Source organism: Oncorhynchus tshawytscha, linkage group LG05 (assembly GCF_018296145.1).
Source record: "Oncorhynchus tshawytscha isolate Ot180627B linkage group LG05, Otsh_v2.0, whole genome shotgun sequence".
NCBI lineage: Eukaryota > Metazoa > Chordata > Actinopteri > Salmoniformes > Salmonidae > Oncorhynchus > Oncorhynchus tshawytscha.
The window spans coordinates 27,955,453-27,981,480 of record NC_056433.1 but is presented as its reverse complement, the minus strand read 5'-3'; the positions used below and the strand labels follow the sequence as shown (position 1 = coordinate 27,981,480).

At 42.9% G+C, this 26,028-nt stretch overlaps 1 protein-coding gene across 2 annotated transcripts in view; it reads right to left on the bottom strand.

Annotated features, from left to right (window-relative positions):
* Positions 1-22,936, bottom strand: part of jag2b (jagged canonical Notch ligand 2b) — a 104,959-nt gene extending 82,023 nt beyond the window's left edge. For both annotated transcript variants that reach the window (XM_024420559.2, XM_024420561.2), the window contains exons 1-2: positions 22,615-22,936; positions 21,520-21,840 (exon numbers count right to left, since the gene is read on the bottom strand). In XM_024420559.2, coding sequence (XP_024276327.1) covers positions 21,520-21,840; positions 22,615-22,683 — 390 coding nt within the window. In that variant the 5' untranslated portion in view covers positions 22,684-22,936. The remainder of the gene's footprint in view (positions 1-21,519; positions 21,841-22,614) is intronic.
* Positions 22,937-26,028: the final 3,092 nt, after the last annotated feature.

Sequence of the window (26,028 nt, the reverse complement as noted above, 5' to 3'; positions counted from 1 at the left end):
ATGCAACTTCATGGCCTGTATAGTACTAATGAGTGCTGTTTGTACTGAATGGTGCCCCTGTGCAAAGAGTTTAAGGAAGGAGCCACTACCAGCCACTGGGTCAAAAACATTAGCAATTGAAAACAACCACCATTAGAGTTTAGACTTTGTCCCAAACTGCCAACGAAAATCACGTGTGTGGGGGGGGTGACATTATGTCCCTCTGACGGGTAGGAGAAAAGAATGGTCTGCTGCTCGATCATCACCCACTCCCCAAGTGCTCTCTCCTCCCATGAGGGGGAAAGAAAGAAAAATCACAAAGGTCCCTGCTGTGGGTGCAACCAGGTGGTGGACAGCTACGCCAAACATCCATCCTTGCAACATTGAGGTTTCCAAAACCCACCAGAGGCCAAGGCCAACTGATATCTTCCCTTCACAACCTCTGAACTTGGGTTACGGGACATCAAAACTCTTGCAAACATTCAGCTTTTAATACCGTCACAAGACAGACAGACATTAGGTCAACTACCAGGTCTCAGCAAAGAATGACAACGGTCAAAACCCCCCCCACCCCCCTCCAGGAGAAGATTTTAAGACGGAGTAATGACAGGGAGCAGGGCGGTGGTGAGAAGAGAGCGGGGGTGTCAAAAAAAATGCTGAGGCCTGTTCTCAGGCAAACAGGCAATGTCAGTGATATTTGCTCTCCTGCACCCCACCCCCAGTCTTCCCCATACTGATGCTGCAGAGGGTGCCTGTCAGGCTTCGTTAGCTCCCTTTCACAAGTCTTCAGAAAGCCCCCCAAATCGGACAGGATGACCCTAAACGCAACAGGAGCTTTTGTACCTCTGGGGTTCTTCCCAGGAACCCCCACCCCGAGCTCTGTTGTCCCTCTACCAATCTCCCCAGGGGGTAGGCTAACCCTCCCACCAAAATGGACAACACACTCCTTGCAACAAACCTGCGTGGACCATTTCAGAAGCAGACACTGCTTATGTCGTCATTGTACAACCGAGACAGCACCCCACTTCTTACACAATACCAAAGACCCCTCTGTTAAGAAGTCGTCTTGATGCGGCTCGCATTTCCTCCACCACAATTGGCATTTTTTTCCGCTAAGATTTTACTGTGACACAAAGCAAACAATGGCTTTGTGGTGGGGCATTGTGGGCCTTGGAGGCACTGAGGTCCATAGAAGCTGACATGCACTTTACACCTCGCCTAGGAAAGGAATCCAGACATTAAAACCAAATTCAACAACTACTGAATTTATTAGAAAATGTATTCATTTGCATAAGTTAATCATAGGACATGAACAAAATGCATCAGTGATTTGTATTTTCCTGCAACTTTGAAGCAGCACAGGAATGCCCCTGCCTGCACATACACTCCCAGCCAAAAGTTGACACCTACTCATTCCTACAATGTAGAATAGTTAAGACAAAAACTAAGAAATAACATATGGAATCATGTTAAATGAAAATATATACACTGCTCAAAAAAATAAAAAGGGAACAGTTAAACACAATGTAACTCCAAGTCAATCACACTTCTGTGAAATCAAACTGTCCACTTAGGAAGCAACACTGATTGACAATACATTTCACATGCTGTTGTGCAAATGGAATAGACAACAGGTGGAAATTATAGGCAATTAGCAAGACACCCCCAATAAAGGAGTGGTTCTGCAGGTGGTGACCACAGACCACCTCCGTTCCTATGCTTTGGTGCTAGTGCAGCTCATCCAGGATGGCACATCAATGCGAGCTGTGGCAAGGTTTGCTGTGTCTGTCAGCGTAGTATCCAGAGCATGGAGGCGCTACCAGGAGACAGGCCAGTACATCAGGAGACGTGGAGGAGGCCAACAACCCAGCAGCAGGACCGCTACCTCCGCATTTGTGCAAGGAGGAGCACTGCTAGAGCCCTGCAAAATAACCTCCAGCAGATGTGCATGTGTCTGCTCAAACGGTCAGAAACAGACTCCATGAGGGTGGTATGAGGGCCCGACGTCCACAGCCCAACACCGTGCAGGACATTTGGCATTTGCCAGAGAACACAAAGATTGGCAAATTCGCCACTGGCGCCCTGTGCTCTTCACAGATGAAAGCAGGTTCACACTGAGCACGTGACAGACATGACAGTCTGGAGACGTCGTGGAGAACGTTCTGCTGCCTGCAACATCCTCCAGCATGACCGGTTTGGAAGTGGGTCAGTCATGGTGTGGGGTGGCATTTATTTGGGGGAGGCCGCACAGCCCTCCATATGCTCGCCAGAGGTAGCCTGACTGCCATTAGGTACCAAGATGAGATCCTCAGACCCCTTGTGAGACCATATGCTGGTGCGGTTGGCCCTGGGTTCCTCCTAATGCAAGACAATGCTAGACATCATGTAGCTGGAGTGTGTCAGCAGTTCCTGCAAGAGGAAGGCATTGGTGCTATGGACTGGCCCGCCCGTTCCCCACACCTGAATCCAATTGAGCACATCTGGGACATCATGTCTCGCTCCATCCACCAACGCCACGTTACACCACAGACTGTCCAGGAGTTGGCGGATACTTTAGTCCAGGTCTGGGAGGAGATCCCTCAGGAGACCATCCGCCACCTCATCAGGTGCATGCCCAGGCGTTGTAGGGAGGTCATACAGGCACGTGGAGGCCACACACACTGCTGAGCCTCATTTTGACTTGTTTTTAAAGACATTACATCAAAGTTGGATCAGCCTGTAGTGTGGTTTTCCACTTTAATTTTGAGTGTGACTCCAAATCCAGACCTCCATGGGTTGATAAATTTGATTTACATTGATCATTTGTGTGATTTTCTTGTCAGCACATTAAACTATGTAAAGAAAAAAGTATTTAATAAGAATTTCATTCATTCAGATCTAGGATGTGTTACTTTAGTGTTCCCTTTATTTTTTTGAGCATTATATTTTTTTATTTGAGATTCTCCAAAGTACCTACCCTTTGCCTTGAAGACAGCTTTGCACATGCTTGACATTCAACCAGCTTCACCTGGAATGCTTTTCCAACAGTCTACAAGGAGTTCCCACATATGTTGAGTACTTGTTGGCTGCTTTTCCTTCACACCGCAGTCCAACTCATCCCAAATCACCTCAATTTGGTTGAGGTCAGGTGATTGTGGAGATCAGGTCATCTGATGCAGCACTCCATCACTCTCCTTCTTGATCAAATAGTCAGATGTGTTGGGTCATTGTCCTGTTGAAAAACAAATGAGCCCAAACCAGATGTGATGGCATATCGCTGCAGAATGCTTTGGTAGCCATGCTGGTTAAGTGTACCTTGAATTCTAAATAAATCACTGACAGTGTCACCAGCAAACCACCCCATCACACTTCACGGAGGGAACCACACATGCAGAGATCATCCTTTCACCTACTCTGCATCACAAAGACAAAGCGGTTGCAAACAAATCTCAAATTCAGACTCGGTCTAATGTCCATTGCTCGTGTTTCTTGGCCCAAGCAATTCTCTTGTTCATATATGTCCTTTAGAAGTGGTTTCTTTGCAGCAATTCACGCAGTCTCCTCTGAACAGTTGATGTTGAGATGTGTCCGTTATTTGGGCTGCAATTTCTGAGGATGCTAACAAAGGGACTTATCCTCTGCAGCAGAGGTAACTCTGGGTCTTTTCCTGTTGTGGTCCTCATGAGAGCCTGTTTCATCATAGCGCTTGCAAAGTTATTGAAATGTTCCGGCTTGACTGACCTTCATGTCTTAAATTAATGGAATGTTGTTTCTCTTTGACAGTCTTTTACCAAATATCTTCTGTATACCACCCCTACCTTGTCACAAATGTATTGGCTGAAACACATGAAGGAAATTCCACAAATTAACTTAAGGCACACCTGTTCATTGACATGCATTCCAGGTGACCTCATGAAGCTGGTTGAGAGGATGCCAAGAGTGTGCAAAGCTGTCAAGGCAAAAGGGTGGCTACTTTGAAGAATCTAAAATATATTTTGATTGGTTTAAAACTTTGATTACTACATGATTCAATATGTTATTTCATTGTGGATGTCTTCACTATTATTCTACAATGTAGAAAATAGTAAAAATAAAGAAACCCTTGAATGAATAGGTGTCCAAACTTGACTTGTACTGTATGTCTACACTTCGTGTAGCATTAACAATTATGCTAACAATACCCATCCTCTGGTAGAGATGGAAAGGCTTTCACAATTTTTTAAAATTAAAATGTAGCCTATGCCTACCTGGCAGGATCACACTGAACACGTTTTTTTAAATTAAAAGATATCCATGTGACATTGTTACATACTGTACAACGATACACCATGACATTTCAAATTATTAATTTAATACAACTTTAATGTCATTTATGATGTGCGCCCCATAAAAAGACCAGTAGCCTTCATGTGTAGTTTGTTGTTCATGTTGGCCAATCAAAGCATCTCAATGTGTATAGAGTTCATGGAATTAAAAAAAGTTAGAGAAATGAGTAGACTACAACGAGCAACCAACAGTTGTTTTATCTGAATGTTACATGACCAAAAGTATGTGGACAACTGCCCGTTGAACACCTCATTCCAAAATCATGGGCATTAATATAGAGTTGGTCCCCCCCTTTGCTGCTATAATAGCCTACACCCTTTTGGGAAAGCTTTCCACTAGATGTTGGAACATTGCCGGGGCCTGCTTCCATTCAGCAATAAGGCCATTAGTGAGGTCGGGCACTAATGTTGGGAGATTAGGACTGGCTCGAAGTGGGCGTTTCAATTCATCCAAAAGGTGTTTGATGGGGTTGAGGTCAGGGCTCTGTGCAGGCCAGTCAAGTTCTTCCACACAGATCAACAAACCATTTCTGCATGGACCTCAATTTGTGCACAGGGGCATTGCATTGTTGAAAAAGTAAAAGGGCCTTCTCCAAACTGTTGCAACAAAGCACAAAATTGACTAGATTGTCATTGTTCACTGGAACTAAGGGGCCTAGGCCGAACCATGAAAAACAGCCGCAGACAATTATTCTTCCTCCAAACTTCACAGTTGGCACTATGCAGTCGGGCAGGTAGTGTTCTCCTGCAATCCACCAAACCAAGATTCGTCCATCGGACTGCCAGATGGTGAAGTGTGATTCAGCACTCCAGATAACACCTTCCAACTGCTCCAGAGTCCAATGGTGGCGAGCCTTACACCACTCCAGCCGATGCTTGACATTGTGCAGGGTGATCTTAGGCTTGTGTGCGGCTGCTTGGCCATGGAAACCCATTTCATGAAGTTTGACACAGTCGTGATAACGTTGCTTCCAGAAGCAGTTTGGAACTCTGTAGTGAGTGTTGCAACCGAGGACAGACGATTTCTACACACTACGCGCTTCAGCACTCAGCAGTCCCGTTCTATGAGGTTGTGTGGCCTACCACTTTGCGGCTGAGCCATTGTTGCTCCTAGACGTTTACGCTTCATAGTAACAGTACTTACAGTTGACCGGGGCAGCTCTAGCAGGGCAGAAATTTGACAAACTGACTTGTTGGAAAGGTGGCATCCTATGACAGTGGCACATTTAAAGTCACTGAGCTCTTCAATAGGGCCAGTCAACTACAGGTGTTTGTTTATGGAGATTGCATGGCTGTGTGCTCTATATTATATACCAGTCAACATGTGTGGCTGAAATAGCCAAATCCACAAATTTGAGGGAGTGACAAAATACAATACTTAAACTAGAACAGGGAGAGACGCTGGCGTTCATTCGCTGCAGAAGTAAGCTGAAAGAGACGCAGTAGCCGACTCGGCTACAGCCACGACTAGCTAACTTATATCTGCCATAGCTCTGTGTGTGTGTGTGTGTGTATATATATATATATATAACTATGGCAGCTACAAGTTAGCTAGTCTTGGCTGTAGCCTAGTCAGCTACTGCCCCCCCCCCCTCTCCCTCTGCTTGCTCCGGCACACATGGCCCTTCGGTAGCTGCAGCAAACGAGCACCAGCCTCGCTCCCTGGTTGTAGTTTAAGCATTGTTGTGTACTTAAACAAAATTTTATGTTCTATTTCTAAAAACATTTTTAGATTGAGTGAATACCAAGGCAAAACTGAATCGGGCAAAAAATACAACTGATTTTATAGGGCCCAAGACCTCCCACAAACACACACCAAAAGAGAAATTCCAACTGGTTTTCGTTTCAGCCGCAGGACAAATGAAATGCTGGGTCATGTTCATTAGAGCACCTTGTAGCAAAACGCAACAGAACGAGCATGGACAAGTTCAGATAATAGTCTACCTTCCTGTTTCACCCAGTTTCTGAGCTGTTTTGTTCATACTTAACATAAACCCGTTCTGGAACATTACAAAAAAAATACAGCCATCTGTAGTGTTCTACGACTCACGAGACAGAGAGGCTAAATGGCAGCCCTAGTGCCTGGCCATATATCCTTGTACAAGAAAAAAAAAGTAGACAAGGCCATTTACTGGATCAGTGTGCCAAGAGATGTGGCGCTTAACGCTGAGAACTTGGCCGGCACGCACACACTCTGCTGTGTGTAAACACACGGCCCATTGAGCATGCCGCAACTATGCCAACAAAGTCATTAGCCATGCACCAACAATAAAACAAACACCTCCCCTCTGGGATGCTAATAAACCAGTGTAAGGTTCAAGGGTAAGCACCTAAATGAAGGGGGGAAGTGCACACGCAAATATACACTGACATGCGCCCACATTTTATTTCCCCGAAAATCACTTCGGAATCATACACCAACACAGGGCTCTATGCTGACATTTTCTTTTTGCAATTAGCATGTGTGTACCTAAGTTGGAAAACGTAGGCGTTTAAAGAAATTTAGGAGCACAATTAAAAATATCTGAGGTAATAAAGCTAGAATCCTTCAATTTTCCTAGGCGCATTCCTAAAGAGAAAATTCCAGGTCGACATAAAAATATTCAGACGCATACGTGAGTTAAATGGTAGCACTGTAAAGCCCTGCAACAGTCAAATGCATGTCATTGGGAACTCCCAAGTTCCAGATCAATAAAAACGTATGAGCAAGGATTTACGTACATTTTAAATAATTTAATTCCAAAATGTAAAGATATTCATACAATTTAGGGCCTACCCATTTTAAGGAAACAAATAGAGGAATCCACTAGAGACTATTGATTAGCCCCCTGACAGACCAGAACGATGACATAGGCTAACAGTTTCAGACCAGGTGCATCTCAACAGCCTCGGGCCAAAGTGGCTTCCTCCACTCATTCCCTTCATCTGCACTGATCAGAGGAGACAGGTTAGGTGAGAGAGCAATGCGTCTGAATAACTGAATCCTAACTAGATGCTTTACTACCCTTCTAAATAATTTAGATTGCCGACAGTGGAGGAAAACGAGACAAGGAGAATGTCTGATTATGGAGTGCACTGGTTAGCCATGGGTTGCAATGCAGCCCACCTTGACCACCAATTCCAATCCAACTTAATACACTGAACAAAAATATCAAATGCAACAATTTCAAAGATTTGAGTTACAGTTCATATAAAGAACTAAGTAAATTGAAATCAAATTAGGCCCTAATCTATGGATTTCACATGAGTGGGAATAAAAGACATGCTCCCAAGTGGCGCAGCGATGTAAGGCACTGCATCTCAGTGCAAGAGGCGTCACTAGAGTCCCTGGTTCGAATCCAGGCTGTATCACATCCAGCCGTGATTGGGAGTCCCATAGGGCGCCGCACAATTGGCCCAGCGTCATCCAGGTTTGGCCGGGGTAGGCTGTCATTGTAAATAATGTTCTTAACGGATTTGCCTAGTTAAATACAAATATGACCAGTGGGGCAAAAAAGTATTTAGTCAGCCACCAATTGTGCTAGTTCTCCCACTTAAGATGAGGCCTGTAATTTTCATCATAGGTACACTTCAACTATGACAGACAAAGTCAGAAAAAAAATCCAGAAAATCACATTGTGGGATTTTTAAGGAATTTATTTGCAAATTATGGTGGAAAATAAGTATTTGGTCACCTACAAACAAGCAAGATGTCTGGCTCTCACAGACCTGTAACAACTTCTTTTAGAGGCTCCTCTGTCCTCAACTCGTTACCTGTATTAATGGCATCTGTTTGAACTTGTTATCAGTATAAAAGACACCTGTCCACAACCTCAAACAGTCACACTCCAAACTCCACTGTGGCCAAGACCAAAGAGCTGTCAAAGGACACCAGAAACAAAATTGTAGACCTGGACCAGGCTGGGAAGACTGAATCTGCAATAGGTAAGCAGCTTGGTTTGAAGAAATCAACTGTGGGAGCAATTATTAGGAAGTGGAAGACATACAAGACCACTGATAATCTCCCTCGATCTGGGGCTCCACGCAAGATCTCACCCCGTGGGGTCAAAGTGATCACAAGCAACAACAAAAAAAATCCCAGAACCACACGGGGGGACCTAGTGAATGACCTGCAGAGAGCTGGGACCAAAGTAACAAAGCCTACCATCAGTAACACACTACGCCGCCAGGGATTCAAATCCTGCAGTGCCAGACGTCTCCCCCTGCTTAAGCCAGTACATGTCCAGGCCCGTCTGAAGTTTGCTAGAGAGCATTTGGATGATCCAGAAGAAGATTGGGAGAATGTCATATGGTCAGATGAAACCAAAATATAACTTTTTGGTAAAAACTCAACTCGTCGAGTTTGTAGGACAAAGAATGCTGAGTTGCATCCAAAGAACACCATACTTACTGTGAAGCATGGGGGTGGAAACATCATGCTTTGGGGCTGTTTTTCTGCAAAGGGACCAGGACGACTGATCCCTGTAAAGGAAAGAATGGGGCCATGTATCGTGAGATTTTGAGTGAAAACCTCCTTCCATCAGCAAGGGCATTAAAGATGAAACGTGGCTGGGTCTTTCAGCATGACAATGATCCCAAACACACCGCCCGGGCAACGAAGGAGTGGCTTCGTAAGAAGAATTTCAAGGTCCTGGAGTGGCCTAGCCAGTCTCCAGATCTCAACCCCATAGAAAATCTTTGGAGGGAGTTGAAAGTCTGTGTTGCCCAGCAACAGCCCCAAAACATCACTGCTCTAGAGGAAATCTGCATGGAGGAATGGGCCAAAATACCAGCAACAGTATGTGAAAACCTTGTGAAGACTTACAGAAAACGTTTGACCTCTGTCATTGCCAGCAAAGGATATATAACAAAGTATTGAGCAACTTTTGTTACTGACCAAATACTTATTTTCCACCATAATTTGCAAATAAATTCATTAAAAATCCCATGTGATTTTCTGGATTTTTTTTTCTAATTTTGTCTGTCATAGTTGAAGTGTACCTATGATGAAAATTACAGGCCTCATCTTTTTAATTGGGAGAACTTGCACAATTAGTGGCTGACTAAATACTTTTTTTGCCCCACTGTGTGTGTGTGTGTGTATATATATATATATTTATTTATTTTAAAGGGATGGGGCATGGATCAGAAAGCCAGTCAGTATCTGGTGTGACCACCATCTGCCTCATGCATCGCAACATCTTCGCATAGAGTTGATCAGGCTGTTGATTGTGGCCTGTGGAAGGTTGTTCCACTCCTCTTCAATGGCTGTACGAAGTTGCTGGATATTGGCGGGAACACGCTGTCGTACAGGTCAATCCAGAGCATCAATGGGTGACATATCTGGTGAGTATACAGGCCATGAAGAACTGGAACATTTTCAGCTCCCAGGAATTGTGTTCAGATCCTTGTAACATGGAGCCGTACATTATCATGCCGAAACAGGAGGTAATGGGGGTGGATGAATGGCACGACAATGGGCGACAAGGTCCCGTCACAGTATCTGTCCATTAAAATTGCCATCGTGTTCTTTGTCCATAGTTTATGCCTGCCAATACCATAACCTCACCATGGGGCAACTCTGTTCAATGTTGTCATCAGCAAAACGCTCACCCACACAAACGCCATGCACGTCGTCTGCCATCTGCCCGGTACAGTTGAAAATCGGGATTCATCCATGAAGAGCCCACTTGTCCCGTGTGCCAGAGGCCATCGAAGGTCAGCATTTGCCCACTGAAGTCAGTTACGACGCCAAACTGCAGTCAGGTCAACACCCTGATGAGGACGACGTTGGAGGCAGCTTATGGAAGAGAAAGGAACATTTAAATCTCTGGCTACAGCTACACAAGGTGCACCTGTGTAATGTTCATGCGATTTAATAAGCTTCTTGATATGCCACACCTGTCGGGTGGATTATCTTGGCAAAGGAGAAATGCTCACCAACAGGGGTGTAAACCAATTTGTGCACAAACAGAAATGTGCTTTTTGTGAACATAGAAAATGGGATCTTTTATTTCAGCTCATGAAACATGGGACCAACACTACATATTTATATTTTTGTTTAGTATATAATAAGCCATTTAACAGACTTCTCCAAAGCGACAGTGCAAGCATACATTTCTCGTATGGGTGGGCACCAGCGGGAATCAAACCCACGATATTGGAGTTACAAGTGTAATGCTCTAAAAACTAAGCTAAAACAGTACAGTAATTGGGTGCAATTTGTGATGCACTTCAAGAGCGAGGAAGAAAAAAGGAGGCCACACGACTGGGTTTGAATAGAGAAACAAGTAGGCTACCTGCTACAATCACAGACTAAACACCTACACATATGCACGAGAGACCCACACCATCTTGCGCAAAGGGAGTTTATGGAAAATCAGAGACAGCAATCAAAGCTTTAGGTGCGTTTACCTAGCTACGGTCACAGTTTAGAATTTCTGAGCCGACTAGTTGAAAATACTGCCGACGTGCCCCTTGGGCAAGGCACTTAACCAGAGTGACTTACGTGAGCAAATAGGGTTAAGAGCATCAGCTAAAATGTTATGTGCAATAACATTTGAAGTCAATGTACCCCAAATTAGCATGCCCAAATAATCTCACTGACTTGTTTAATGAATGGTATATTGTGGGGTCATGACCTGGTGGTTCACAAATTTTAAAAAAATAAAATACCTGTTGAAACCAGTTTGGGAACCTCTGATATTGTGTAAAAAGCAGGGGGAAGCGGTTTCATAGTTGTTCACCTTAGGAGCACTTGGCCTTGCTAATTGAGTGTCTTCGGTTTAGGGCTGGGCGGTGTACCGTATATTACGATATACCGTTATTGACGCACTGATCCGGTTTCAGTTTTTACTTTATCCTATATAACGGTCTTTGAATGTTTAGTTAAAATGTGATACGCTGTGTGTAATGCCCATTTTTAGTTTCCTTCATTCGTTGTTCCTCAAAAACACAAAACACTTGCGTTCGTTCGGTCAGGCAATGCAACAATATTGATGACAACAATACTGTTTTCACTTTGCTAAATACACTAGCATTCTATAATTACACTATTAGTTTGTGTTTCTTACATCTGCAAACAGCTAGTTTGTCTTTTCTTGGCAAGTGGGCCTAAACCTTGTTAGCCGCTAATGCTAATTAGCTGGCACGCTAGCTAATAAATGTACTGAGTCAGAGCAAACGTAATTAGCTATACAGCCTGATAATACCAGTGAAGGCATAGACCTACATCAGCATGTTCGTGCAATAGTATCTTCTAAATCAAGAGGAATATGCAAAGCATGAATGTTAGCTACATGAAGTAGCTAAGATAATACATTCTTTGTAGCCAAAGATTCAAGTTCCCTAGGAAACAACACTGATTCCTACCCTGTCATTTTCACTTGTCATCATGTCAAACACTATTAAAAAAAGCACCCACTATTATAACTATAGAATTAGAATAAGTCTATTTCCATGATTCCAAAGTGTTGTTCAAAATCAGAAGTCAAATCGCAATTGCAACATTTGGTTAACAATAAGGCTTAGATTGTCTGCCCATATACAGCCCTACATGGCAGTGTGGAAATGCTCTCAAATGAGTACAGGAAATGCAGAAACTAATGAAAATGCTGAACAAAATGTTTTTGGTTGAAGTTGAACCGTCAAACAAAATCAGAATGGAGAAAGCCATTGAAATCACTTAGGATGTATGTGTTGCCACCCTAGGGTCACGCATTACTCAAAGCAAAAAACGTACAATAAATAGAATAAAAGAAAAACTGTCCATTTATGACACTTTTGGCCATATCACCCAGCCATACTTCTAAGAATATCTTCCTCCCATGACCGGTGGGTGCATTTATGGCTGGGGAGAGGAGAATGCGGCCTCTTAAGTGTGTCCATTCCTTCCCCTTTCATGGGAAGATGTTGCAAAAAGCCCCACACAGCCTCGGGGTCAAAAGAGTGAAAATCTTTATTGTGCTGGCAGACAGAAAGCGATTTGTTTGTGTCAGAGGAAAGGGGGAAAAAAGGCCAGAGATAGATTCTCCGGGTCTTTGTCGACAAACTTCCTGGCAAACTCAACGACAGCTCTCTGCACAACGTTCCTGCAACGTCACGACAACACAACTGTAGCGATTGAGGACAACATGTCCCCGAGTCTGAACGTCCACTGACATTACATCTGTGGACTGGCATAAGAATAAAGAAGAAAAACAGTATACGCTTCATAAGGTTGAATTGGATTTGACCTTGTTGAGTTGTCACGTGTGCTCTATATATTATTAATATATATTTTTTTTTTTAAACACACTATACAGCTACAAATAGTGAGTGTAATTACAAATAGACTATACTAAACAAGTTAAACATCTTACCAGTGATGAAAGGTTTCCCCACACACACAGCTATGTCTAGCCTACTTGGAAATGTGGGGGATCTGGTGTCCCCCACCGAATAGCCTGAAGCCACAGGGCTCTTCTCACAGGCTCCATTACCCTAAATCTGGAGCATTGCGAACAGTAGGGTGGGATTTTTTACCGGGTTACATGTACATTGACCAACATTAGGTCTATCCTCGACTAAGAAAAAAAAAACTCTTGGTCGACCAAAACGTCTGTTCTTTAAAAAAAAAAATACAATTCCATGTATAGAAATGTGTTTTTATCAAACATATGCACGGAGCTTGTCTGATGCTTTAAGTGCACAATATGATTAAATAATTAAAGACACAAATGACTAGAGGAGTCCGACCGCAATTGATTTGATAGTGCCGGGCCAGGATCAGACTTGCTGGAAGCGAGTGACTAGCACCCATCTTCTCGCTCTCCTCCCTACTGCAGAGACCACCACAGAGTTGTCAGAGTTGCAACGTAATTACAGCCATTTGTCTGATTAGTTCTGTTACCAAAATCACTCATGTTTCGGAAGACATTCCCTATTCTCTCAAACCTTGCCCTTTCTGTGACATGTCACATGCATGCGATGCATACGACCAATAATGCATACGACCTATAGCATATCATAATAACAAATAAATTGGTAATAATCTCTGAACACCGTAACAGCAAAAATGGATGCAGAGGACGTGATACACGAAATGGGGAATGTTTACCTGTTGCTCAGGAGGTAAAGGGGAAGTCAGATGTGTGGAATAAATTGATCTAGTTGTGGAAAATACTGGAGATATAGAAAAATTTAAATGTAAGGAGAAAGGGCTGCATGCATATTATGTGTGCCAAACAAGTGCTGTTAGATTACAATATAATTCTGCCCGTTTGGAACAATGTAAACACTAAATATGCATACCAGAGAGTGTTTTGTTTTTGTTAAGCAAAGGACTAAATCGCCTTAAGTCGCATTAATTTGTGAACCCATTTTCCAAAATGGAACAGTTAATTTATTGTTTATGGTAATTAGTCAAGGGTCGCTTTATTTTTATTTAATAATTTAAAAACGCTTGATTGCATTTCAAATAATGAATGAATCGTATGCTGTGTGAAGACTAACGAATGATTGATACAGTAGCATATATAAAGTAATTTAAATAGGCCTAAGTAAGTTATGGTATTAAGACTAAACAGGATGTCTCCTTTGGCCTACAGCTCGATGTTGGTTATACAAGGCTGCTATACTAAGCCTACTAATGACAATGACATGAGTTATTATAATGATGATCATAAGAATAACGAGATCGAGGAAAAGGAGGGTTATTATTTGACAACTTGGAACAGTGTAAACACTAAATTATAAATACCAACGAGGCTGTTCTAATGGAAAAAAAGTAAAGCATTTAATACAGCATAGAAAAGATTCAAAACAGCCGAATTTGTGAATTTGCTTATCCAACGTGTTTGCTTGAGGCTTGGTGCTCAGGGAATCAGTTTGCTATTTTAAAAAAAACATTAAACCCAGCAACAGAAGCAGGATCTGTAGATATTCTGTATATGGATGATTTATGAAGCCAGGCACATTTAACAGTTCAGCTATTGACCATAGACCTAATTAAACTGGGGTTTCCTCTCTCCTCACTTTTTCTTAGACAACTAAGGCAAGGGCTCTTTTCTCGTCTCCTCATTCTGTTGTTGCCTCCGCCGCATTGTTCTACAACAACATGCTGGTTAACTTTGCTCTTATTGGGTCTGAAACTTTAAAACTGTATGAGCATATTAAAACAATGTTTTTAGATTATATATAATAAAACTAGGGTTGCTAAGGGACGTAAACTTTCCGGGAAACTTCCAGAAACATTCCATGGGAAGTTAAGCCTGGGAATTTGGGGAATTTTGGGCTAATGTTATAAGCTAACAGTGAACCTTTTCTGTGGGATACACAAAGCAATTGTAGGTCTTGCGGCATATTTTGGTTAAACGATACCCACATTTAATGGAATTGCAATCCTCTGCATGCACAGTGCATTCTTCAATCACATGTACAGCTGATCCTCAAGATCTTGCACACTAATGAGATGCTATTGAGCCCACACTACTACACTGTCTAAGTCAAGGACTAGATGCTTTCTGCTAAGTTTTGATTACAATACTGGGTGGGGTGAATTTTTTATATGACATACATGATTTTGTTAACTAGTAAATAGTAGCCTACAGCAAAGTGTGTTGAAATCATTTGCTAGTTAGTTTTTAGCTTGCTTGAGCCTGCCAACAGAGTGTTAATTCACCCGTTTGATTTTTTTTTTTTTTAATCTTACAAAAGGAGTTGTTTAATCTAACTGCTTAACTATTTCTGTAATTGTATTCTGTAATTGTATTATTATTGTATTATTTATGCCACAGACACCATCTGATGTGTGGAGACATTTCACTGCAGCTAATGTGGAAGGAAAAGCTGTATACATTTGCACATACTGTGCCAAATCATGTGTGAAGAATGCAACAAAGATGGAGAATCATCTGGCCAAGTGCATCAAGTTCCCTCAGTGCTACAGCAAACAACCTCTGACAAAAGCCCCTCTCATAATTTTCACCACGAATAGAAGTAATCAGACACCTTATCGATAGCAACAGCTCATGGGCCTCCTGGAATTGGCTTTTTTATTCAATGGAGGAACGTAGTCAGAGAAATGATGAGGAATGTCTTGCTCGAGCTGTGTATGCAACTGGTTCACCTCTGATGCTCACAGGCATGTGTATTGGAAGAGATTTCTGAATGTTTTTCGCCCAGCGTACACCCCTCCAAACAGACATGCTTTATCTACTCATTTGCTGGATGTAGAGTTCAACAGAACTCAAGTGAAGGTCAAGCAAATCATAGAGAAAGCAGACTATTGCAATCATCTCTGATGGGTGGTCAAATGTTTGTGAGCAAGGAATAATTAACTACATCATCTCCACCCTTCAACTTGTATTCTACAAGAGCACAGACAAGACAGACACACTGGTATCTATATTGCAGATGAGCTGAAGGCAATCATCAATGACCTTGGACCACAGAAGGTATTTGCACTGGTAACAGACAATGCTGCGAACATTTACGCTGCTTGGTCTAAAGTTGAGAAGTCTTACCCTCACATCAAACCCATTTGCTGTGCTGCTCATGCATTGAATCTGCTCCTCAAGGACACAATGGCTCTGAAAACAATGGAAACATTCTACAAGAGAGCCAAGGAAATGTTTAGGTATGTGAAGGGTCATCAAGTTATATCAGCAATCTACCTCACCAAGTGAGAAGAATAAGAGCACCAGATTGAAGCTGCCCAGCAAAACCCATTGGGGTGGTGTTGTCATGAATGACAGTCTCCTGGGAGGGGAAGGAGTCTCCAAGAAATGGTCATATCACAGTCTGCCGATATGGACAGCCCCATCAAGAGGATCCTCCTGGATGATGTATTTTGGGAGAGAGTGGTAAGCAGCCTGAAACCCATAGCAGTATCCATTGCACAGATTGAAGGAGACAATGCCAACCTGTCTGATGTTCAGAATAAGAGAAATCTGAACTTCCCTGCCCACTTCACCGTTGCGCCAAGCAGAGGAAACTGCAGTTCTGAAATACATCAAAAAGTGTGAAGACTTCTGCCTGAAGCCCATACGCCGCAGCATACATGTTGGACCCCAAGTATGCAGGCAAGAGCATCCTGTCTGGTGCAGAGATGAACAAGGCCTATGGTTTCATCACTACCATGTCTCACCACCTTAGCCTGGATGAGGGCAAGATTCTTGGCAGTCTGGCAAAGTACACTTCCAAGCAAGGGCTTTGGGATGGAGATGCAATATGGCAGTCATGCCAACATCTCAGCAGCCACCTGGTGGAAGGGACTTTGCGGATCTGAGGCTCTCTCCCGTTGCCTCAAATCCAACTAACATCAGCCGCCTCAGAGCACAACTGGTCCTTGTTTGGGAACACACGGTTTGAAAAACTGGTGGACAACTGGGCAAATTTGAGCCGGACAATTAGCCATCCGCAACAAGGTTGGAAAGTGACAGTGAAGATGAGGCCTCAGTCTGATGTTCAAGAGGTGGACATTGAGGTCCAGGGAGAAGACATGGAAGCCTGAGAGGAAGATAGTCTAGAAACTAAAGCTTTGGTTATCATTTTACAGACGTATGTTGAATATGTTTTTGGGAGATGCGATGGATCATTCAATATTCCCTTTTGTTGTTCAGTGAAATCATCCCATGTTTAGAATACTCAATTAAAGTTAAATTCATAACTGTTTTTTTTATTTCTATAGGAAGGATTCAATCATTTGCATTTATGTCTACTTATGACAAAGTAAAAGGTTTGTATTCATGACAAATATCCAATGCAAAAACATCTACATTGAAATGGTATTAATACTAATTCATATATTCTCGTTAATTCCCACCTCTGAATATTCCCCAAAATGTGCAACCCCAATTAAAAACACAAATAAATTAAAACAAGTCATTGCCGAGAGTATGTGGACACCTGCTTGTCGAACATCTCATTCCAAAATCATGGTCATTAATATGGAGTTGATCCCCCTTTAATGCTAGAACAGCCTCCACTCCCCTGGGAAAGGGTTCCACTAGATGTTGGAACATTGCTTCCATTCAGCCTCAATAGCATTAGTAAGGTCGGGCACTGATATTGGGCGATTAGACCTGGCTCGCAGTCAATGTTCCAATTCATTCCAAAGGTGTTTGATGGGCTCTGTGCAGGCCAGTCAAGTTCTTCCACACAGATCTAACAAATAATTTCTGTATTGACTTTGCTTTGTCCACGGGGTCATTGTCAACCTCAAACACAAAAAGGCATTTCCCAAACTGTTGTTAAAGTTGGAAGCACAGAATCATCTACAATTACATGCTGTAGCATTAACATTTCACTTTATTGGAAATAAGGGGCCTAGCCTGAACCATGAAAAACAGCCCCAACCATTATTCCTCCTCCATCAAACTTCACAGTTGGCACTATGCATTGGGGCAGGTAGCATTCTCCTGGTATCCGCAAAATCCAGATTAATCCGTCGGACTGACAGATGGTGAAGTGTGACTCATCACTCCAGAGAATGCCTTTCCACTGCTCCGGAGTCCAATGGCGGGTGAACTTTCCACCACTCCAGCCAATGTTTGGCATTGCGCAGGGTGATCTTAGGCTTGTGTGCGGCAGCTCAGCCATGGAAACCCATTTTGCGAAGCTCCTGACAAAGTTATTGTGCCGACGTTGCTTCCAGAGGCAGTTTGGACCTTGGTAGTTAGTGTTGTAACCGAGGACAGGCGATTTTTACACGCTTCAGCGGTCCCATTCTGTGAGCTTGTGTGGCCTATCAATTCTTGGCTGTTGCTCCTAGACGTTTCCGCTTCACAATAACAGCGCTTACAGTTGACCGGGAAAGCTCAAGCAGGGCAGACATTTGACAAACTGACTTGTTGGAAAGGTTGCATCTTATGTCAGTACCCCTTTGAAAGTCACTGAGCTCTTCAGTACAGACCATTCTACTGCCAATGTTTGTCTGTGGATATTGCATGGCTCTGTGCTCGATTGTATACACCTGTCAGCAATGGATGTGGCCGAAATAAACGAATCCATTCATTTGAAGGTGTGTCCACATACTTTTGGCAATGTAGTGTAGCAACATGGTCTAGGAAAAGTAATTTCAACAGCACAATGATGAGTTTCAGAACCGTGGACAGTGACCACTATCCAATGCAGGAGAAACTGCATAATATCATATTTATTACTGTTGCACCATTGTTCTTATGTAATAACCATATACAATTCAGGAGCAGGTCTTAAGAGTGATGACTGTCCCATCCCCACAGCCTTCACAATGGATTAGTCCACTCTGACACGCGTGAATCGTCTAAACAAATCTCGGTCGACCAACAGACTATCAGCCCTAAACACAGCAGCTTTTTTGGCCTGTTTTGTCATTTCTGTATAACTAAAAATGTATGACGAAGTTGGCTCTTTTACAATAGGGATCAATGGGAAAGAATGTTTGTTGTCCCCAATTTGTGGGTGTGGTCGAGGGGAATTCTTTATTATGTGAATATCGACTCGGTGTATAGCATGAGCCATATCAGTTAATTAAAAAATGGCAACATTGTACATACCGTGGAAATTATGGCATCACAATAGCAGGCAGCCATTGCAAGTGTACCCATAAGTTTACCAGTCAAATTGCCAGGGTTAGAGGTTCCAAGCCGAGTGTATTCATTCTATTTCTGCTGCATTGTGGAAGACTGATTTGCTACAACACCTTCCTTGTTTCAACAAGGTACAACGTTTTATGTGATGAAGAGTCCACGTTGCGGCAGAAACGGACTCAACACGAACGCCGGCCGTCCCGTCTTCAGTCAGCTGTTCATTCCACACATTGTTTTCTTCATGATTGTGCCAGCCCTATAAACCCTTGATCTTTTTCCTGGTTAAATAAGGCATTTTGGTTCAGGTGACTTGCACACATAGTACAGGTAAATCAGATCTAGTAGTCACATTTTCCAACCCCTTCTGAAAATAACCATTATTACACCTCAACCTAATGTAAATTATGATTTTAGCACATTTAAACATGAGCTATACACTCCATCATTACTGTAGTCCAATAGATAGCCACCTGTTCTCTAAATTCACTAAATGCACAATCAGTAGTGTAATCAACATAGTGGCTGGGACCCTAGCTTCCCAGGTGAGCCTCATATGAGTGTCTCTGTTCGAAGGTAGTGCACTATATAGGGAATAGGGTGCCATTTGGGACATAGACCTCTACTTCTCCACTGAAAGCACCATAGGGGGCAGGAGAGAGGGAGGGAGCAACATTATTGTTTACTAAAGGCCTATCTAACCGTTGCCTGGCGACGGCCCCGGCAAGCTCCCAATCAGGTGTGGCTGTGCTTGCTGGTTAGCCTTGGATCAACTGTTCCCCTGCCAGGCCCAGGGAAGTCTATCGACAAACAGAAGCCTTCCTCACAGTACAGATCAAGGGAAAGATAATTCATTGAATAGGGGAGTTGATAAAGTAAAAAGGGAAGAGATTAAGAGAAGAAAAGAGAAAGGGGGTGATAGAGCATTTATGAATTGATTAAGTGACTAGTTCTATTGTATCCCCATCTAATAGCAGATGCAGTGCATCAACCTAGAGTGAACACCTCCCTCCAAGCTTACCTAAGATCTGTGAGTAAGGGCAACTTCATCAACTACTGCTGCTGGTAGGCTATATGGGCTACTAGAAGCCAGGCTTAGATCATGGACCGTGTGTGCGTCAGCCTGCAACAAGGCTCCAACTGGACATCTGGCCACGGCTGACAGTCAATACTACACTATCTTTGTTGCTTTCAACCTGTAACACACAGCAGTGAGTAGACCAGCTAGCTGTGACATCTGCCACTGGAGTAGTAGGGCACTGTGCCCACTTCAATAGTCTAATGTGGCTTCCACACCACTGACAGTCCAAATCTATACTTGTGAGGGCAACTACCTAGGAGGCGTCCTCCGAGTGTTTCATTGAACCTAGCTTGTGTTTTGAGGGGAGGAGCGCTACTTTAGACTATTGAGATGAGTCTGCGGAAGCAGCTGCTGGGCACTTAAGGTAATGACAGGGGAGCTGGACAAGAACAGGTCTCTTTGCCTGTGTTGTAAAGCATACATGTTGCATAGGGACTTGAGACATATCCCTTTCAGCTCCCTCAGGATGATCAAGGGAACGAGGAAGTTAGTGGATGAGAGGGAAAAAAACATTTCAGATCTGCCTGTGGTGGTGAGGGGGAGGGGAGGGAGGGGAATAGGTAGCATTAGCTAGCACTATTCGGTTGAATCTCTACAAAAAAATGTATTTTTCAACCTATAGCTTGTTCTACATCTTTTTAAATAGTGAACCAACATGTTTCTCTGCCCTTTCATTTCCATGACTGATAAATATGGAAATAAGTAAATGGAACCTGACTTTCTAATGGTGAGCGAGTGGCGTGCCTTTTCTTGTGCTCTTGTCTGCAGCAGACAGTGAGCAATACACATAGTATCCTGATAGGCTGGGGAATTGCCAGAGAGTTAATTGCCCTTTTTTTAATAGATTAAGTTGTGTTTTGTAAGGGATGCTAATCTTAACCTAATTTTCCAATTAATAAAATGTGCCGGGGGCATTGGCCTACTGATAACGCAGTCTCATTTGAGACTGCTATTCTCTATACACCTTTACATTACATTCAAATACAACTGTTTTCTTATCATAGTGGTGAAAATAAGTATGCACTTGCCTAATCCGTATGCACACAGACAGACACGGTGAGGCACACGCAATTGCGCCCAAGGTGCCACCTGCCACCCACTCAGACAGCAGGGGAAGCTGCGTGAGCTCTATGCAAAGAGAGCGGGATCAAGAACGTCACCTTATATGCACTGCCTCGCTTGCGTGTAGGCAGCTGTAATTTCGTTTTAATAAGAGCTCGCCAAACTAGTGCACTCGGACGCTCCGAATAACGAACCCACATAATAATCGAAGGGGACACTAGCCTTGTGTAGTGCCGTTGCAATTGAGGTTACTGCTGTGACGTGGACCCAAGGGGATTCGGGTCTAGAAAATCAACAGGGAGCTACAGCAGTCACCCCAAAATTACACGAATGCATCATGACTCTAGAATGACAATCGTATAAACTCTAGTATTTCGGTGGCAAACGCTACCTTGGAAATTATGGAGCCCGTCAACACGAACCCTATCCAGTGCCTGATAGTGACATATACTACTGTGTATGGCACTGACAAAGATACAATAAAACATTGGATTATCCTAAAATACACTATGGCTTATTAAAACATTTAATGGTGGTGGATTGATTAGGAAAGATGTACACTTACCGGCCATGCGTACTGAAAAGAGATGAGAACCTTGCCAGCATCGTTGATTTTGTTTTGGTTATTCTTCGTATTCTTAAAAGAAAAAATATTTCCACCAAGAACGTGTGTAGATCCAACTCCGTAGGTGCAAGAGCCAGTGGTTGTGACCTCGGTTTGGTACTCCTTTAAGCAAATTTTTAAGTAAGTATCACACTCGTCCCGGCTACAGCGCAGATCCTGTGAGTTCCTTGTGCCGTCGCAGCATTCCCCGTCCGACAACTCACCGTTCACATTCTGAACGGTAATCAGTTGCAGCTCAAAATAGCCAGAGCACTTGGACACCTAAAAATAACATTAAAATAGAAAATAATTACTGAAAATTATTTGTTAGGTCGGTTTACTATATGCGTGCGTAAACCGATAGTGGTGCACGCGACCACCGGGAATTTGATGGAAAGGCTACGAGGACACGCCTGACGCCCAAACCGATATTTAATTTCAGAATAGGTTAGAGTTAAGGTCAGGTTTAAAGTAAAGCTCCGTTTTACGTTTTGGCTAGTCGGTTTATGCGTCAGTTGTGTCCTTATAACGTTAGTATCCCCCGAGTTTGATAAGCTTGTTTACCAAGTAATTAACAGTTGGGGGATAATTGGGTCAATAATATTACAATGTGTTGTTTACTCATGTAGCCTACCTTTGGCACAACATGTTCTGTCATTAACCTACAAAAAAAAAAAAAATAGGCCCTTCTTTCCAAGAAAATGCATTGGCTAGTAGTGCATCTGTGTAGTAGCCTATGCATGAGGATCCTTTGCTAATGTCGTTAGAAACCATTAACTGCAATGAAACTTAACATGTAACGTTAGGCTATTTAAAATATAGCCAAATGACAAGTGCATGAGAGCAAAATGGAGTGTAACAATTCCTCACACTTCAACCTCGTCATGGTTACAATGCATGATCACATGATTCAATTGACGGCTGCGTAATTTAATTATCGATTAATATCTGAATAAGAAAAAGGTAAATAAATAGGCCCACGCCCACTAACTTTTGACAACGATTGTTTATAAATCAACATTTATTTGGCGTAATATTTGACAACAGCCCTCTTACCTCCGTCCATATCGTCAATAGGAGGCACAGTATTGAGAGGCAATTCGTAATCCTTGTACAATTCCACATGCCTGCGAATAATTAGTATGTCATAGGGAAAAAACGATCCAAAACGGAAAAGAGCCGTTGACCGGCGACACAGTTCTCCGCTCCTGACATGCAAAATTCACAGCGTGCTTTTTTCCTCCGTATATTTCCAAAATTCACCGAAATATTAGCCTACATGCGTGTGTAGCAAGCAGCCGACGCAGCGTTGTGATGGTCCAGCCACAAGAACCTCCGTCAAATCACTCCACAGCAACTGATATGTTTCCCAGCTACAGCACGCCTGAGGATGTATTTTTGATTGGCAGTTCAACAAACCACTCACAAATCCGAATTCTTGCAATTGGCAAGAGCCGTCCCTGAGCCAACCAAAGGCACTGGGGGCGGAGTATTTCCAAAAACCTTGAATTACATGGCTTGGGTAAATGAGATCTGAGAAACCGCATAGACAGACCTATTGGACATTGTGTGTAATAGGCTATGTCTATCAGGTTACAGGTTATTTAAATACAACATTTGAGAAATATATTTAAATACAACATTTGAGAAATATATCCAAATACAGGATAATATGCCCACCGTGGTTTTGGCTGTAGGTTTGCAATTGTATTATCAGGGTTGGCCTACGTCTTAATTCCGCCGCTCACAGCCAATTTACAACCGGCAATATGCAATTTGTTTGCACTAGACTAATTGTTGTGAATCTAAGTTCCCTTTTCAAATGTCGAATGAATGTCTTCTGTGTGAATTAACATTTTCGGCAAATAGCCCACAACATTGATTTAACTTTACTCTAAGCATGGGCTTTACCTATAGTTTTTAAAATAGCTTAAAATAACGAGGTTATCGATTTATCACAGCAGAAATTGACCCACACAGACGGTGGGCTTTGCTGAATTAATGTAGTTGAGAGCGCCCTCTTCTGTATATCGGCGCATTAGGCTGCCAGTGTGGATAATGTGCTTCAATTTTTGCAGTATACTGTGTGTTACTTGTGACTTCGTGATATTGAGTTACTTAATAAGGAAAGCCTCTAATTTTTTGTCTGACAGGAAATAAGCAATAAAGGCCCTCCTTCAGCAAACGTAATTGACATCCATTGCTTGTTCTGGCACTTTGCCAAACAATCCACTCATAGCTTGAGAAATCCTGACATCCTTTTAGGTGACCACTTCCTACGGAGGAGTCATAGCACAAGTTTCTTAACACCCCACCATCAGTCTGCTTTCAGTCACACAAGCATCTTATCGAGCACCTCAAAGGGAGCCTGGAGTGTGTGTGAGAGTGAGAGATAGTGTGTGTTTGCATGCACATGTGTGTATGAACGTGAAGACGATTGACAAAGGCTGTGTGTGTGCCAGACAAGGCTTCCCCCCCACCCGCCGGGCACGACCCTCTCCTTTCACCAGTCCAGCGGCATCATGTCATCAGATAGGGATGCAAATAAGTGCCCAGATAGCCCCAGCAGCAGCATTGGCTCACTGGTAGAAGTGTGTGTAGATGAGGTGGGTGGGGGGCAGTGGTGAAGAATAGGATTATGAGGTTGGGGTGGGGTGGGGGCTGGAGGAGGAGGGGTGTTGGGCACTGTGGGGGTTTGTAGACTTCCCTCCCAGGGTTAGGGTTGGGGGTAAAGTGGATTTCTCTCCTCATCCATTTTTCATGGGTTCTTCCTTTGAGAGTTGAGAGAGCACCCCTGCCTGAATGTATGACCTCTTGCTTCGACTCTCTTTTATCTTTAATCATTGAGGAAAGAGGGCGGGGGGGGGGCGGTTGTGAAATTGTTGGTGAGGCACACGTTGGTGACGTTGTCAACCCACCCATGTATATGATTACATGGACAGGGGGGACCTGATCCTAAAGTACTCCTACTCTGAGGCGCTTTACAATGTCAATGGAATACCAACGTTATGCTACTGATATTCTTAAGCCAATGTATACATTCAATTACTTTCAGATGACACCAAGTGCCTATATAGGGGGCAGGGACTAGTGGTTACTGCTGGATGGGGCCTGTTCCATGCTTTGCTCTAAAGGGGTCTAAGATTGAGGCCAGTTCCAGTACTGGATATGATTCATCCTACCTTCCTTCCTCCCTTACAGTGATTTCTGTTCTACATGTGACTGGAAAGCAAGGTGAAAGCAAGGTTTTTTATATCCCATTTACCAGTCTTTTCAGATAAGTCCTGTGTTCCAATTCTGTTTCTGTAGTATGAGGCATCTTGATGTACAAGTACATCCCCTGGACAGGACGCAAGTCTGTCGCAGGGCCTTACCCCTAATCCGTCTCCTTAATTCTGAGTGCTGAGCAGAGGCATCAGGTTCCATTTTTAGTCTTTAGTATAACTCAACTGGGGTTGGAACTCCCAACCTTCCAATGTCAGGCCAAACACTAACTACAAGGCCACTGAGTTGAAGAAAAATATTCAGCTATTTTACAATGCTCATACCCAAGAACCCCTTAGGCATTTTTAAATATGGTTGCCAACGCACTACATAGCAGACAATTTAATGTTTGTTAAGCGTAGCATGGGGCTGAAATGGAATAGAGCAAAGCATTCTCAGATTCTCAGACTAAGAGAGAATAGGCTTTCTGGTCCAGGTGGATTTGGTTGACTTTTGGGCTCATCTAGTAAGATGTCACGGATAGAAGGGAGTGACTAAAGGGATGTCAAGCCAATTTATAACCCTGACACTAACTCATTAGTTAATTCAACAAGGGTCTGCTGGTCAGTCATACCCCTTTCCCTAGATATAAACTTAATGTATAGAACGTACATGATTCTTCCATTATGTGGAACACACAACCGGATCCACCAACAGTCATTTTTCGGCAAGTAATAAAATCAAATGAAGTTTTATAGGTCACATACACATATTTAGCAGATGTTATTGCGGGTGTAGCAAAATTCTTGTGTTCCTAGCTCCAACAGTGCAGTAGTATCTAACAATTCATAACAATACACACAAATCTAAACGTAAAATAATGGAATTAAATAATAGGCTGAACATACCGGCAAATATTGCTTGGGAGAAAAAAATATTTTACATTGAAGAGTAAGTGAATGAAAATTATCAATGAAAATCTAACATTATATGTGGTCATGACATACTGTATGTGGGCTGGTACCAAATACAGTGCCTTGCGAAAGTATTCGGCCCCCTTGAACTTTGCGACCTTTTGCCACATTTCAGGCTTCAAACATAAAGATATAAAACTGTATTTTTTTGTGAAGAATCAACAACAAGTGGGACACAATCATGAAGTGGAACGACATTTATTGGATATTTCAAACTTTTTTAACAAATCAAAAACTGAAAAATTGGGCGTGTAAAATTATTCAGCCCCCTTAAGTTAATATTTTGTAGCGC